At 40.0% G+C, this 15,122-nt stretch overlaps 1 protein-coding gene across 4 annotated transcripts in view; it reads left to right on the forward strand.

Moving 5' to 3' along the window:
- unc5a (unc-5 netrin receptor A) overlaps positions 1 to 15,122 on the forward strand; it is a 226,997-nt gene that overhangs the window by 156,461 nt on the left and 55,414 nt on the right. For 2 of the 4 annotated variants that reach the window (XM_058063405.2, XM_058063406.2), the window contains exons 6-7: positions 2,261 to 2,428; positions 12,774 to 12,938. In XM_058063405.2, coding sequence (XP_057919388.2) covers positions 2,261 to 2,428; positions 12,774 to 12,938 — 333 coding nt within the window. The remainder of the gene's footprint in view (positions 1 to 2,260; positions 2,429 to 12,773; positions 12,939 to 15,122) is intronic. The other 2 variants (XM_058063407.2, XM_058063408.2) reach the window with 1 other exon arrangement.

The raw sequence follows: 15,122 nt of genomic DNA on the forward strand, positions 1-15,122 counted from the left end.
ATTGGACCCAGTGAATGTACTTAATAAAAAGACATTTTAATTTCAGATGGAACCGTTAAATTAATTTTACATCTTGACCTCTATGAACATGAACAGATTAATGTCACTCTTGCTATTGTTAAATGCTCCATAAGGAGAACGGGTGTAATTTCAACCCTTATGGTGCTGCGGCAGAAACTGCATTGGACCCAGTGAATGTACTTAATAAAAAGACATTTTGATTTCAGGTGGAACCGTTAAATTAATTTTACATCTTGACCTCTATGAACATGAACAGATTCATGTCACTCTTGCTATTGTTAGATGTTCCATAAGGAGAACGGGTGTAATTTCAACCCTTATGGTGCTGCGGCAGAAACTGCATTGGACCCAGTGAATGTACTTAATAAAAAGACATTTTGATTTCAGGTGGAACCGTTAAATTAATTTTACATCTTGACCTCTATGAACATGAACAGATTAATGTCACTCCTGCTATTGTTAGATGCTCCGTAAAGAGAACAGGTGTAATTTCAACCCTTATGGTGCTGTGGCAGAAACTGCATTGGACCCAGTGATTGTACTTCATAAAAAGACATTTTGATTTCAGGTGGAACCGTTAAATTAATTTTACATCTTGACCTCTATGAACATCAACAGATTAATGTCACTCTTGCTATTGTTAGATGTTCCATAAGGAGAACGGGTGTAATTTCAACCCTTATGGTGCTGTGGCAGAAACTGCATTGGACCCAGTGAATGTACTTAATAAAAAGACATTTTGATTTCAGGTGGAACCATTAAATTAATTTTACATCTTGACCTCTATGAACATGAACAGATTAATGTCACTCCTGCTATTGTTAGATGCTCCATAAAGAGAACAGGTGTAATTTCAACCCTTATGGTGCTGCGGCAGAAACTGCATTGGACCCAGTGAATGTTCTTAATAAAAAGACATTTTGATTTCAGGTGGAACTGTTAAATTAAGACAATTTATTCATTATTACAGTTGTCGCGAGGATTACATCTTTAGGAAACAGTAAAAACGACAATTTGCGTTTACAATTTTCTGGCTTCACACTGTTATGGTTTTTAACATTATTAACATTTTGTGTGTGTGTTTTTAAAGCATTTTCAAGCATAAAAATAACAGAAAGCATTCAGAGATGCTGTGAATGATATGTAGTATTCTACACTGGCCACTAGGTGTCAGTAGGTGAGACACAACCACTTTCAATGTGGTAATTTCAACCCTTATGGTGCTGTGGCAGAAACTGCATTGGACCCAGTGAATGTACTTAATAAAAAGACATTTTGATTTCAGGTGTACCCTTAAAATTAAGATAATTTATTCATGATTACAGTTGTCACCAGGATTACATCTTTAGGAAAAACGACAGTCAATTTGCGTTTGGAATTTTCTGGCTTCACTCTTACGGTTTTTAACATTATTAACATTTTGTATGTGTTTTTTTAAAGCATTTTCAAGCATAAAAATAGCTCAATTAAATCAAAAACAAACAGAAGGCATTCAGAGATGCTGTGAATATGTAGTATTCTACACTGGCCACTAGGTGTCAGTAGTTGAGACACAACCACCAGATGTGATTGCACGAACAGCAGGCTTTTATTGCAGGTTTGAATTATCTCTAACTTGCATTTAGAAGGTTTTCCATGCTGTAACTACCATATTTTATATTTATAAATAAGGAATTATTGACAGAAATGAACGTGTTAAGGATGGGTCTGGTTAACCGCAATAAATGAGATTACTGTATACTACAGTTTATACTACTACTTCTAATACTGTGCACTACTATGCCCACCAGTTACAGTAACACATGACTGCTTCTGTTTGCTATATTGCTTCCGTTGTGCATTGGTGTATCGACGTTTATTTAATGCTTCCTTAGCTTGTTAGCATTTGGCCGTGCATAACATGAATTTATTCATCATATTGTTTCTTGCACCGCTTCACTAACAGGTAATCTGTGTCCCACAAGGCTACGTCTAAATATGGTCACCTTGATGTAGTCGTTGTGTTTGCACTTCAGGAGCCCGTAACTCCAGCTCCGCCCCCCACCCCCGCCTCTGTTTTGCACTTCCATTAGAACCGCAACAGCACTCACGATTATTCTTGGAACACTTCTTGTCCTTTAGTGCATGTCGGGTAATCCTGGCTGCTCTGTCCCTTCATCCCTCATCCTCCCCTTCCAACCTTCTTCCTCTTTCCGTAACCCCACCTACCCATCCCCCCCCTCCTGCGCTGGTCTGACAGTCAACGGCGGCTGGTCCACGTGGACCACATGGTCGTCCTGCAGTGCCGTGTGTGGGCGAGGCTGGCAGAAGAGGAGTCGGAGCTGCACCAATCCCACGCCATTGAACGGAGGCACATCGTGTGAGGGGCAGAACGTCCAGAAAAGTGCCTGCGTGGCCACCTGTCCAGGTAACTCCCAGGCAATCCCAACCCGCTTGTCCTGTGGCACTTCCTGCGGCTTCTTTTTTCAATTTGTTTGCATCCAGAAGTCATCCGCTCATAGTTTTGTTGGCCTGCAGCTCTCTTCTGGAACGCTTCTGTTATTTCCCGCAATTAGACGTCCGAAACGATTAGTCCTCACAGTCTTTAGAATTTATCATCCCACTTTGTCCACATATCTCATTATCTTTTGTGAAGTCTCTGCTCTTATTTCATAGACCTCTCTGATTTAGGAGACATGGTCCCAGCCAGCCATGGCACCGTGTCAGACCAGCTACTACATTTGTTATTATTTGCTGCTCAAGCTGTGTAGTAAATATAGGCAATAAAAAGGTGAATTATGGCGGCCGGTGTGCTGTTTACATCGTTAGAATGGGGGCGTTTCATTTCCCCCCCCACCCCCGCCCGGTCTCCCTCCCTCCCTCGCGAGGCAGGGAGCGTGGTGCCTGCTACTGAGCAACAGATATCGATCCTTTGTAGCCTGAGATGCAGCTTCCTTCATTTGTAGTCCTACATTAGCCCCCCCCTTGGCAGAGATAGCGGGAGCGAGAGAGCTGCAAAACACGGTGGAACGTAGAAACAAGGACAGGAACAGCAAAGAATGGAAAGAACCCGACTCTGTTTTAACCGGAATTGAATGTTTTGTTACCAGAGGATCAAATAGTTGATTTACAGGAGAAACCACCCCCATGCTTAAATGACACAGAAGGAAAACCTACACTTCTGTCAGGTTATCATCCTCTGTGAATCGACGTATCATGTTCCACATCACGCATGTAAAGACATCAGCAGATGTCATGCGTGAGTGTAAGTAACCCAACCCAGCAAGTGGATGGAGACAAAAGCATGAGCAAAAATGTATCTGTTATTATTAGCTCTGAAGCAATCAGTAATTGAATTAAATGAAATGGGCTGTCCGGGGATACTTGACATTCCCTTGTAGCAGAAGCAGAATCTTGACCTCTATGAACATCAACAGATTAATGTCACTCTTGCTATTGTTAGATGCTCCATAAGGAGAACGGGTGTAATTTCAACCCTTATCGTGCTGTGGCAGAAACTGCATTGGACCCAGTGAATGTACTTCATAAAAATACATTTGATTTCAGGTGGAACCGTTAAATTAAGACAATTTATTCATTATTACAGTTGTCACCAGGATTATATCTTTAGGAAATGTAAACAGTAAAAACGACGAGAATTTTCTGGCTTCACTCTGTTACGGTTTTTAACATTATTAACATTTTGTATGTGTTTTTTTAAGCATTTTCAAGCATAAATTAGCTCGATTAAATCAAATACAAACAGAAGGCATTCAGAGATGCTGTGAATGCTATGTAGTATTCTACACTGGCCACTAGGTGTCAATAGGTGAGACACAACCGCTTTCAATGTGGTAATTTCAACCCTTATGGTGCTGTGGCAGAAACTGCATTGGACCCAGTGAATGTACTTAATAAAAATACATTTGATTTCAGGTGGAACCGTTAAATTAAGACAATTTATTCATTTTTACAGTTGTCACCAGGATTATATCTTTAGGAAATGTAAACAGTAAAAACGACGAGAATTTTCTGGCTTCACTCTGTTACGGTTTTTAACATTATTAACATTTTGTATGTGTTTTTTTAAGCATTTTCAAGCATAAATTAGCTCGATTAAATCAAATACAAACAGAAGGCATTCAGAGATGCTGTGAATGCTATGTAGTATTCTACACTGGCCACTAGGTGTCAGTAGGTGAGACACAACCGCTTTCAATGTGGTAATTTCAACCCTTATGGTGCTGTGGCAGAAACTGCATTGGACCCAGTGAATGTACTTAATAAAAATACATTTGATTTCAGGTGGAACCGTTAAATTAAGACAATTTATTCATTATTACAGTTGTCACCAGGATTATATCTTTAGGAAATGTAAACAGTAAAAACGACGAGAATTTTCTGGCTTCACTCTGTTACGGTTTTTAACATTATTAACATTTTGTATGTGTTTTTTTAAAGCATTTCAAGCATAAAAATAGCTCAATTAAATCAAATACAAACAGAAGGCATTCAGAGATGCTGTGAATGATATGTAGTATTCTACACTGGCCACTAGGTGTCAGTAGGTGAGACACAACCACTTTCAATGTGGTAATTTCAACCCTTATGGTGCTGTGGCAGAAACTGCATTGGACCCAGTGAATGTACTTAATAAAAATACATTTGATTTCAGGTGGAACCGTTAAATTAAGACAATTTATTCATTATTACAGTTGTCACCAGGATTATATCTTTAGGAAATGTAAACAGTAAAAACGACGAGAATTTTCTGGCTTCACTCTGTTACGGTTTTTAACATTATTAACATTTTGTATGTGTTTTTTTAAGCATTTTCAAGCATAAATTAGCTCGATTAAATCAAATACAAACAGAAGGCATTCAGAGATGCTGTGAATGCTATGTAGTATTCTACACTGGCCACTAGGTGTCAGTAGGTGAGACACAACCGCTTTCAATGTGGTAATTTCAACCCTTATGGTGCTGTGGCAGAAACTGCATTGGACCCAGTGAATGTACTTAATAAAAAGACATTTTGATTTCAGGTGGAACCGTTAAATTAAGATGATTTATTCATTATTACAGTTGTCACCAGGATTATATCTTTAGGAAAAACGATTTGCGTTTAGAATTTTCTGGCTTCACTCTCTTACGGTTTTTAACATTATTAACATTTTGTATGTGTTTTTTTAAGCATTTCAAGCATAAATTAGCTCAATTAAATCAAATACAAACAGAAGGCATTCAGAGATGCTGTGAATGCTATGTAGTATTCTACACTGGCCACTAGGTGTCAGTAGGTGAGACACAACCACCAGATGTGATTGCAGGAACAGCAGGCTTTTATTGCAGGTTTGAATTATCTCTAACACTGAAAAACTTTGTATATTTTTCTGTTTTTAATAAATGCGTTTGTTTTTTTGTTTTTTTGTAAAACCTGATGCGGCCCAGCCTTGCCCAGACCCTAGCTCCGGTGGCCCCCTGGTAAATTGAGTTTGAGACCCCTGCTGTAGTGGGTTCCCCTTTAAGACCAGAGTCCACCACACCAGATCCGGCATCATGATAAAATAGTTCTTTCCAATCGCAAGCGGCACGGCTGCTCCCAAGTGTACTCACGAGCGTTCACCGCCGAGTCCGCCGAGATGAAGCGACCGCTCCGTCATTTGTCAGCGAGCTCACGCGAAGCCCGGCAGCGACAAAGACGAATAGAACTGAATCCTCTCTTTTGATTCATCAAAGACACGATGAAGGCATGCATGAATCGCCCTTCCTCCCGACGCACAAACGGCGGCATGTCAGCGTCACGTTTGCTGACATAGGCGGCTAGCTGTTTACCGTCGTCGGGCCTTCCTCTTCATCATCCTCTTGATGCACGGTGGATGCTGAGTTGTCACCATTACTCAAGAAAAAGCGGAACTTTAGAGGCATCTTCTTTTTTAACTTAAAAAGGGTTAACATGAAGATATAGTTTGATTCCAGCTGCATGTACTGCACAAGGAATGGTTAGTACTTGCTTCTGCTTTTTCTCCCATAAGCAGATTAATGGCTTTTCATATTTTTTTTGTGTGTCTTTGCTACTGAATAAGTATTCAATGGTAAAGAAATCCGTTTAAATGAGAAACCGGCAACATAAAAAAAAGTATCTGCGCTCCATCCATTCACAACATTCTTATAAAGTGAAAACATAAGCGATGGTATTTAACCGATAATTCATATTTATCATATACTGTACCCTTGAAACCGCCCATGAATGATACGGGAAAAGGCCCAAATGATACTGTGTCAAAGCCCAGGGCAGTGATACTGATAAAATATAGAGTTTAACCATGTCCAGTATCAGCCCCCGTAGCTGTCCACTCAGAGCGCGCTGCTCTGGTATCGTGCCCGTGAAACAACCAATCAGAGAACAGCGCACGAGTGCTTAGTGCCTAGAGCAGGGGTGGGCAAACTACGGCCCGGGGGCCACATCCGGCCCGCCAAGACTTTGAATATGGCCCGCCCAATCTTTCCAAAGTATTTCATTTAAACTCAACATACAACCTGGCATCATGGCCTGAGCCAACCTTTTGATGGTTTTATCAATTTCGTTTTTTGACATGGTCTGTTGTTTACAAAGTGCTCCTGAAAAAAGGGACACAAGCACATAATAATAATAATTATTATTATTAGATTATTATAATTATTATTAGAACTATTATGATTATTATATGAATGCTAATTATTATATTAATTATATATAATATTATTGTTATATTTGCATATTTTACATAATAATAATATAATAATTATTATTTTAATTTTATTGTAATTATTATAATATTTTATTATTTTTAAAATATTTAAATATAAATATAAAATAATAAATAATAATAGCAGATTGCATGACAATTTTACAGATACAATAATACCAGGTGGACTGTTACGTGTAAAATATGTAGTCTGCCCCCCCCTGTAAATTTTGTCATATCAATGCGGCCCTCGAGTCAAAAAGTTTGCCCACCCCTGTGATAACCTCTAAATCACATCCGGCTTGTTCCTACTGTCTCGCGTTTTCGGGGAGTCCAAGATTTAGAGCAAAATGTCACATTCCAGCAAATATGCAGTACCACAGCCAACTGTAAATAGTTGCAGCCAAGTTCTACAAGCACGGCGGTGACACCTGACCCATACAAATGAAGCAAGCTGTTGCCTGATGTGAGAGAGGAATGCAAACAACATGAAAAGATTGCTAACTTGGGTGAATTATTCAAATATTGTACTGATCCCTCAGGCTTGCCAGCGGAGTCATGAGAATTCTGCTCGATGGAAAATAAACAGACTCGGGGCTAGTGTGTTTGTGCGTGTTTGTTGGCAAGCGTGCACGCGGAAAACGAGCGAGCGAGCGTGTTCCGTGCACATGCATCTTCGGCACCCATATGCTTGCTGTCTGCACTGCAGGCAAGTGTCTATTTCTTCTTAGCGAGTAAGCTCGTTCTCGAGGCTTCAATTGTATCCAAAGAACAAATAAAGGATGTTGCTAATAGAGCACGAAAACATATTAGTTCACATTGAAAACAGGGTGGCCATCTGGTGACAGACTTTTGGACCGACGTGGTTTTAATCATTCTGTGCCATTCATCTTGGCCTCCTATCTTGCGTTCAGTCAGCCATCTTGGCTTCTACTAGTGAATTAGTGAACATAAGGGAGTCGTGTCTAGTTTGTTTAATTAGTCATTAGAACCTCCATTCATTCAGCGGTAGAAAAATCAAACTTTTAATTTGTAAAAGCTGTTAAAAATGAACATTTTGTAGCGTTTCATGATCCACATTGGCTCTGGTGGTTGTCTTCTGTGTGTTTTCGTCAGCCATTGGGATTAGGGGACCGTTACTGTGCACACGTGTGTGTTGACAAGACTCAAGGAGCTGAGGGATGACCCGCTGCTCTCAGTGGTGTTTCTCCTGTTCTCCTCAAGGACACGGAAACCACACATGTTGGATGATCTTGGCTTGTGACCATCAGCGGCCTTCGTCACTTTAGGAGCAAAAAACCCGGCTTTAACCTGTGAAGAATGGCGGGGGCCTTTTTGCTTTCCCCCCTTGACAACGTGTCCAAATAGGAGCGTGGCACTGTGCTATTGTATTGCTGTCCCTCCTCAGGAACCAGACTGACCTCAGACCTGTGGTGCTGCATGATTGAAAATCACTTGCAGAGCCTTTCACTCTTATGCCAATAATGTCTTCCTGGGGATTTGAATTACAGTGGTCTCAAACACGTGGCCTGCGGGCCAAATGTGGCCCGCAGGACACTACTTTGAGGCCCCCGCTTTGATATGAAAGTTTAATGTCAGTGCGGCCCGCGCAAGTTTGATATGGATGCTGTATGGTATCATGTACCCAGAAAAAATTATTACGTTTGATTAATGTTCATGTTAAAGGTTAAATAACTGTTAATAGTTATCCTCCCTATCCGTGTGGAAGTGGTACGTTTTTGATATGGATGCTGTATGGTATCATGTACCCAGAAAAAAATATTACGTTTGATTAATGTTCATGTTAAAGGTTAAATAACTGTTAATAGTTATCCTCCCTATCCGTGTGGAAGTGGTACGTTTTTGATATGGATGCTGTATGGTATCATGTACCCAGAAAAAATTATTACGTTTGATTAATGTTCATGTTAAAGGTTAAATAACTGTTAATAGTTATCCTCCCTATCTGTGTGGAAGTGGTAAGTTTTTGATATGGATGCTGTATGGTATCATGTACCCAGAAAAAATTATTACGTTTGATTAATGTTCATGTTAAAGGTTAAATAACTGTTAATAGTTATCCTCCCTATCCGTGTGGAAGTGGTAAGTTTTTGGCTATTTAAGTTTAAAGGAAATAACTTGAAGGCTACCGTTTAGGTCGCTAGCTCTCTAGTTTGCGAGTTAGCATGTGTCTCAAGACCCTGCAGTTGCGCAATATGTTGTAAATAAAAAAAGTATAAATGTGACTATAGTCGTGTTTTGTCATGTCTACAGGGCTCTAATAATGCTTTGTTCATTTGAATCTGAAAAAAATAATTTGTCTACCCACCAACTATATGTGGTTTCTTAAGTTTTTATTATTTGCTGTTTTATTATTATTATATTTATTCATTACTGATTGATTGACTTTCTTTATTCTTGATTTGTTTATTTATTTTTCATCTTATTTTGTGTAGAAAAATAAAATAGGATATTTGAGAACAGTGGAATGTTTTATCAGAGCTTTTCTTGAAGAAAATCGAAACCAAAGCAAAGTTTATTAATTTTTCTGTTATACTTTTCTGTGATACTGATAACACAACTGAACACAAAATGCAGTTTCTAAATGAAACTTTTATGATTAAGGGAGAAGAAAAATTGTTGGTTTCAGATTTTCTCCTTCAGGATTTTTTGGTCGACAGCAGAATTCATGGTTCCATTCATCACCTTTCAGGTTTTCCAGGTCCTGAAGGAACAAAACAGCCCCAGACCATCACACTACCTCCACCATATTTTACTGTTGGTATGATTTTTTTTGACGTTGTCTTGTTGTGGGGTCTTTTGTGACCTCTCAGATGAGTCGCTGCGGAAAGGTTCACCACTCTTCCATGTTTTCTCCATGTGTGGATAACGGCTCTCACTGTGGTTTGCTGGAGTCCCAAAGCTATAGAAATTGCTTTATAACCTTTTCCACACTGATGGATCTGCGTTGTGTTGACGAGTATTTAAATTTGTTCAGTGATCTGAAACATTTCAGTGTAACAAACGTGCAAAAACTATAAAAGGCCATCAAAAATGTGCAGTTGATTTGTATGGGTATATGAATGGCATATGAATTATGAATGCTCACACAGATTTAAACTGATTTGAGAACAGTGTTTGAGAGTGTGTGGCCTTTTGTGTACATCGGAAACGTTTTACATCTTTGAGTTAAGACTTTGAAAAATGAAAGTAAGAAATTTTTTGTTGAGAGTATGCATGTATTTAGACAAAAATAATAGCCATCTGGTCTGTAGTTTCTATATGTATTACATATATGTATTGAATAGTCCTACAAAAACATCAGGGGTGCTCTAGTGGGTTTTTCTCCATAAACCCGACATGAAAAAGGTGTTTCTGCGATTAACCTGCAAAGAAACTATTTAACAGTCAAATTTTATGACTTATTGTATGCAATACTCCTAAATTATCCTTGTCTTATGTGTCATCTACGTACATACCGCTGCCACTCCAGTTCCTTTGTTTGAAAATATTATTTGCCCATTCGCTCGTCTAAAAAAAAAAAAACAAAAGACAACGAGAAATTCATCATCATGGCAAAACGTTGATCCCATCTCTTTATTTCACAGTGGCGTGGATAAACTGAGGGGCGCCATTCCGTATTCATTAGAATCTAATTTGCTATTCAATCATTTTCTGTCCCAGCCTTGATAATCAGCCCACTGGCCCACGGATGGGTCCACTCAATGCCAAACAAGGACAATTATCTGATTGGTTCTGCTCTCTCTGCCAAACGGATCTGACTGCAAAAGAGACCCAAGCTGTGTCAGCATCTTGCCTCACACACACACACACACACACACACAGAAAGCAATCATTTATGGACACACATGGTCTAACGTGCAGCTTGTGGCGTACCAAGAGCCTAATTCACACACCTGTGACTCGGGCGGGGGGGGGGCACAACAGCTTTTAGCCACTTTTCCCAATCATGAACTGCCTGCAAAGCCAAATGACATCATGAACTGCAGCAGTTATGTTATCATAGTTGGATCCCACCAAGAGCAGCACTCATGCTTCATAAACCCGAGCTTGTGACCTGTAGTACTTGTTCTCTGGGGGTCATGCACTGTGGACTCTTTATTGCTGGGATTAATGAGCGCTACGGTTTCCTTGCCCCTCGGGTCAGCGAGGCAGAGGGTTGCTGCTGTCACGGAGGTGTGTTAGCGTCTGTGTGTGGAGTTCTAGTCATTTTTTGCCAGGTCCCCTTCCACTGATAGATTCTGACTAGGGAAAGAGCAAGGCAGTGGTGTTTCTCCCCCTCATGAGAGCTCATTACTTCTCTTTTTCCTATTAGCCCTATGGTAACCTTCCCCAGGCCAGGGGGGGTGCTGCATCACTCTCAATATCGCTCCCAGCATCAAGCCACGATGCTGCACAAAGCCCACCTTTGTGACAAAATGGCTGCACTCTACGTTTGGTAAAGTTTCTGTTACAGTAAAGTCTCGTTATATCGATATTCTCGGGAGTCTGAAAAAATACCGATATAACCGGACTATCCATATATCCGATACTGCGCTGAACTGCATTAAAAGTGGGCGGATCTTTGATATGGCATGTAATTTTCTCCTTGAGTTCATGGATTGCGTATCTAGCATGCTTTTGTACTACAATACATTTTGTACTACAGTAAATAAAAATAAACTTACGCTCTAGTGATTACCGGTTACCGGGACATAATTCACCCCGGAACTATCGATAGGGAAGGTGTTGCCACCCGGAGGGGTAGGCGCGAGGGACGGGTGTTTTCCGCTGTGTGTGCTGCACTGGTGGAAGTGTGAAAAATAAAGTTGACTGGAAGCAGCCGTTCGCCGTGTTCTTTTTTGGTATTGAAATCCTTAAGCAAAGATTGATTTAAGCTGCTTTTGTATCGATATAAGCAGACCAAATTGGCTGGCGGGAGATGAAAAGGGCATCGTAGTAACCGGATTATCATAATAACCGTGTATCGTACTAACGGAGCTAATTATATCATAAAAGACTAGAAATTTGCCGGGAAATGAAAATAGTATCGTAATAAGTAGTAATTCGTTTTAACCGATATCGATATAACAAGACTTTACTGTATTTCCAATGGCAGCACGCTCTCAGAACGCTCCCGTTTGTTTGTTTTACGATCGCTCACGGTGCTCGCAGTCCACCCGTGTGCTGCGACACGCACACGCATGTGTCTAACCATCACATGTAGCGAGTTGCATCGCGGTAGCAAATTCCTACAGGTGTACTTGTTGAGCTTTAGATCAACAACTCACTTCATCTATGTGGTTTTAGCATGGTTGCATCTCATTTCCATATACTAAATCAACAAAAAAGAAAAACAGGTGAAAATAAATCTCGAGCTTCTCTGTACATCTGCTTGGATTTGAACGTTTGCAAAGCGGATTTGCATGTCTTTGTGCTTTCCCCCCCGACAGGTTTACATTTTAAAGCCTGTTGATTTGCACAAGATGGTAACAGAATTTCCTATCAGTTGTATCTCACATGCAAATGCACCTACTAGTTTTGCATGTTCATTCATTCATTCATTTTCTACCGCTTTTCCTTACGAGGGTCGCGGGGGGTGCTGGAGCCTATCCCAGCTGTCTTCAGGCGAGACGCGGGGGACACCCTGGACTGGTCGCCAGCCAATCACAGGGCACATATAGACAAACAACCATTCACACTCAATTTGGACAATTTGGAGTGGCTAATTAACCTAGCATGTTTTTGGAATTTGGGAGGAAACCGGAGTACCCGGAGAAAACCCACGCATGCACGGAGATGGCCGAGGGTGGAATTGAACCCTGGTCTCCGAGCTGCGAGGTCTGCGTGCTAACCACTAGATCGCCGTGCCGCCCAGTTTTGCATGTTGTGAAAGTTATTTTTTTGTGTGTGTTTATGTGAAATTTGCTTGGCTTGTTATCCGATCAATCGTTATTTTTATTATTTTTTTTTGGCTTGAACTGAAATATAAATCCGTTTTTTTCCTCACTCATGTTTTCTTTTTCACTGAATGTTTATTTATAGTGGACGGAGGCTGGAGCGAATGGAGCAAGTGGTCGCCGTGTGGTGCCGACTGTTCCATGTGGAGGAGCAGAGAGTGCACCCAGCCCTCACCTGGCACCGGGGGCAAGGACTGCCAGGGCCTCGACCTTCAGTCTCTTAATTGCACCAGTGAGCAGTGCCCACAGAGTGAGTGTACCGCCACCCACGTCGTGCAAACTCCGCTTCTAGCTGTGCCATTTGGTGCGTTGCAGGGAAGGGATATGCGGTGGCGCAGAATCAGTAGGTTGCAGATGTTTGTGAGCATGCCAAGGCTACTAAGTGCTAAATGTAGTTCAATTTAATAAGCAGTGCGGGGTTGAGCTGTGTGTACAAAAAATATGTGCAATTCTTTTGCCTTTTTGATTTCGAGGCCAAGGTAAAAATGTTTCAGGTAGAAGTCAAGAGTCAGAAAATTCACTCATTTAGGCAACACTTCATTAATAAGCTATTGAAATCTTAGCTATCGGGTTTTAATCAATTAAATATGAATCCAAATACAACGCTGATTTCAATATGAAATACTGTAATTATTCAAATGTGAAATAATTTCTTCACTTGAATTCCTAATCTCAATATTTAAAAAAATAAGCCATTTACTAATTCACAACCAATATATGTAATTTATGATCAATTTGTATATTTAATGACATTGTGTGCAGTCAGTGATTGACGATGGGAAAAAATAACAAGAAAAAGCACTCAATTGTTCTTTTTCTTTAGACCACAACCTAGTTGAGACTGAATCCACAGTACCGTCAAGGTATTAAAGATAAATCAACAATCAATTCAAGACAATCAATTGTTACGCCCGTCCTTACAATCTTACCATTTTTTGCATCCGACATGCATCATATTATGAGGTAGTTTTGATATTTTGACTGATTCTCATTTCCCCACAAAGGTAGACATCTTTAGAAATCATTTTTGACAGCACTGCCTCCAATCACCTTGGCGATGTACATGGAGCTTTTGTAGCAGTACCAAACAATACTGAATAGAAAGCTCGGGCAAAGTGACTTATTGGTGTTTTAGCAAAGCATATCATTGGTGGCGTAACAGTACATGTAGTATTTGTAAACACGTGTATTGGTACAGAAGTACAGAAGTACTTTCCCTTCGGTACAGAGACAAACCAATTGACCACACGGCCCACATGACACTCACTTTACAATAAGGGCCACAATAATAAGGGCTTAGGTGCATACATTTAGAGTAGTTACTGGGGAACCAATGAAGAACAAATGAGGAACTACTGACTAATACACATACATTTAGAGTAGTTACTGAGGAACTAACAAGTAGTCGCTGAAGAACTAAGGCGCATAGATGTAGAGTAGTTACTGGTGAACTAACCAGTAGCTACCGAGGCACTAAGGCACATATTTAGAGTAGTTACTGAAAAGCTCACGTGGAACTAATGAATAGTTAATGAGGAACTAAGACACACATGTAGAGTAGTTACAAAAGAGCTAATGAGGAATTAACAAGTACTGTGGAACTAAGGTACATAAATTTAGAGTAGCTACTGAGGAACTAAGGAGTAGAGTAGTTACTGAAGAACTAAGGCACATACATATAGAGAAGTTACAGAGGAACTAATGTATAGAGTAGTTACTGGGAACTAATGTATATAGTGGTTACTGGGGAACTAATGAGTTAAGTAGTTACTGAGGAACTAATGTGTAGAGTAGTTACTGAGGAACTAATGTATAGAGTAGTTACTGAGGAAGTAATGAGTAGAGTAGTTACTGAGGAAGTAATGAGCAGAGTAGTCACTGAGGAGGCAATGTATAGAGTAGTTACTGAGGAACTATGGCACATACATGAAGAGTTGTTACTGAAGAACTAAACTATGGAGTAGTTACTGAGGAATTAATTAGTTGAATAGTTACTGAGGAACTAATGTATAGAGTAGTTTCTGAAGAACTAAAGTATAGAGTAGTTACTGAGGAACTAATTAGTTGAGTAGTTACTGAGGAACTAATGTATAGAGTAGTTACTGAGGAAGTAATGTGTAGAGTAGCTACTGGGCAACTAATGAGTTGAGTAGTTACTGAGGAACTAATGTGTAGAGTAGTTACTGAGGAAGTAATGAGTAGAGTAGTTACTGAGGAAGTAATGAGTAGAGTAGTTACTGAGGAACTAATGTATAGAGTAGTTACTGAGGAACTCCGGCACATATATGAAGAGTTGTTACTGAAGAACTAATGTATAGAGTGGTTACTGAGGAACTAATTAGTTGAGTAGTTACTGAGGAACTAATGTATAGAGTAGTTACCGAGGAACTAATGTATAGAGTAGTTACTGACTAACTAAGGCACATGCATGAAG

The sequence above is a fragment of the Doryrhamphus excisus genome, linkage group LG22, assembly GCF_037039965.1.
Source record: "Doryrhamphus excisus strain RoL-2023G ecotype Guam linkage group LG22, RoL_Dexc_Guam_v1.1, whole genome shotgun sequence".
Classification (NCBI taxonomy): domain Eukaryota; kingdom Metazoa; phylum Chordata; class Actinopteri; order Syngnathiformes; family Syngnathidae; genus Doryrhamphus; species Doryrhamphus excisus.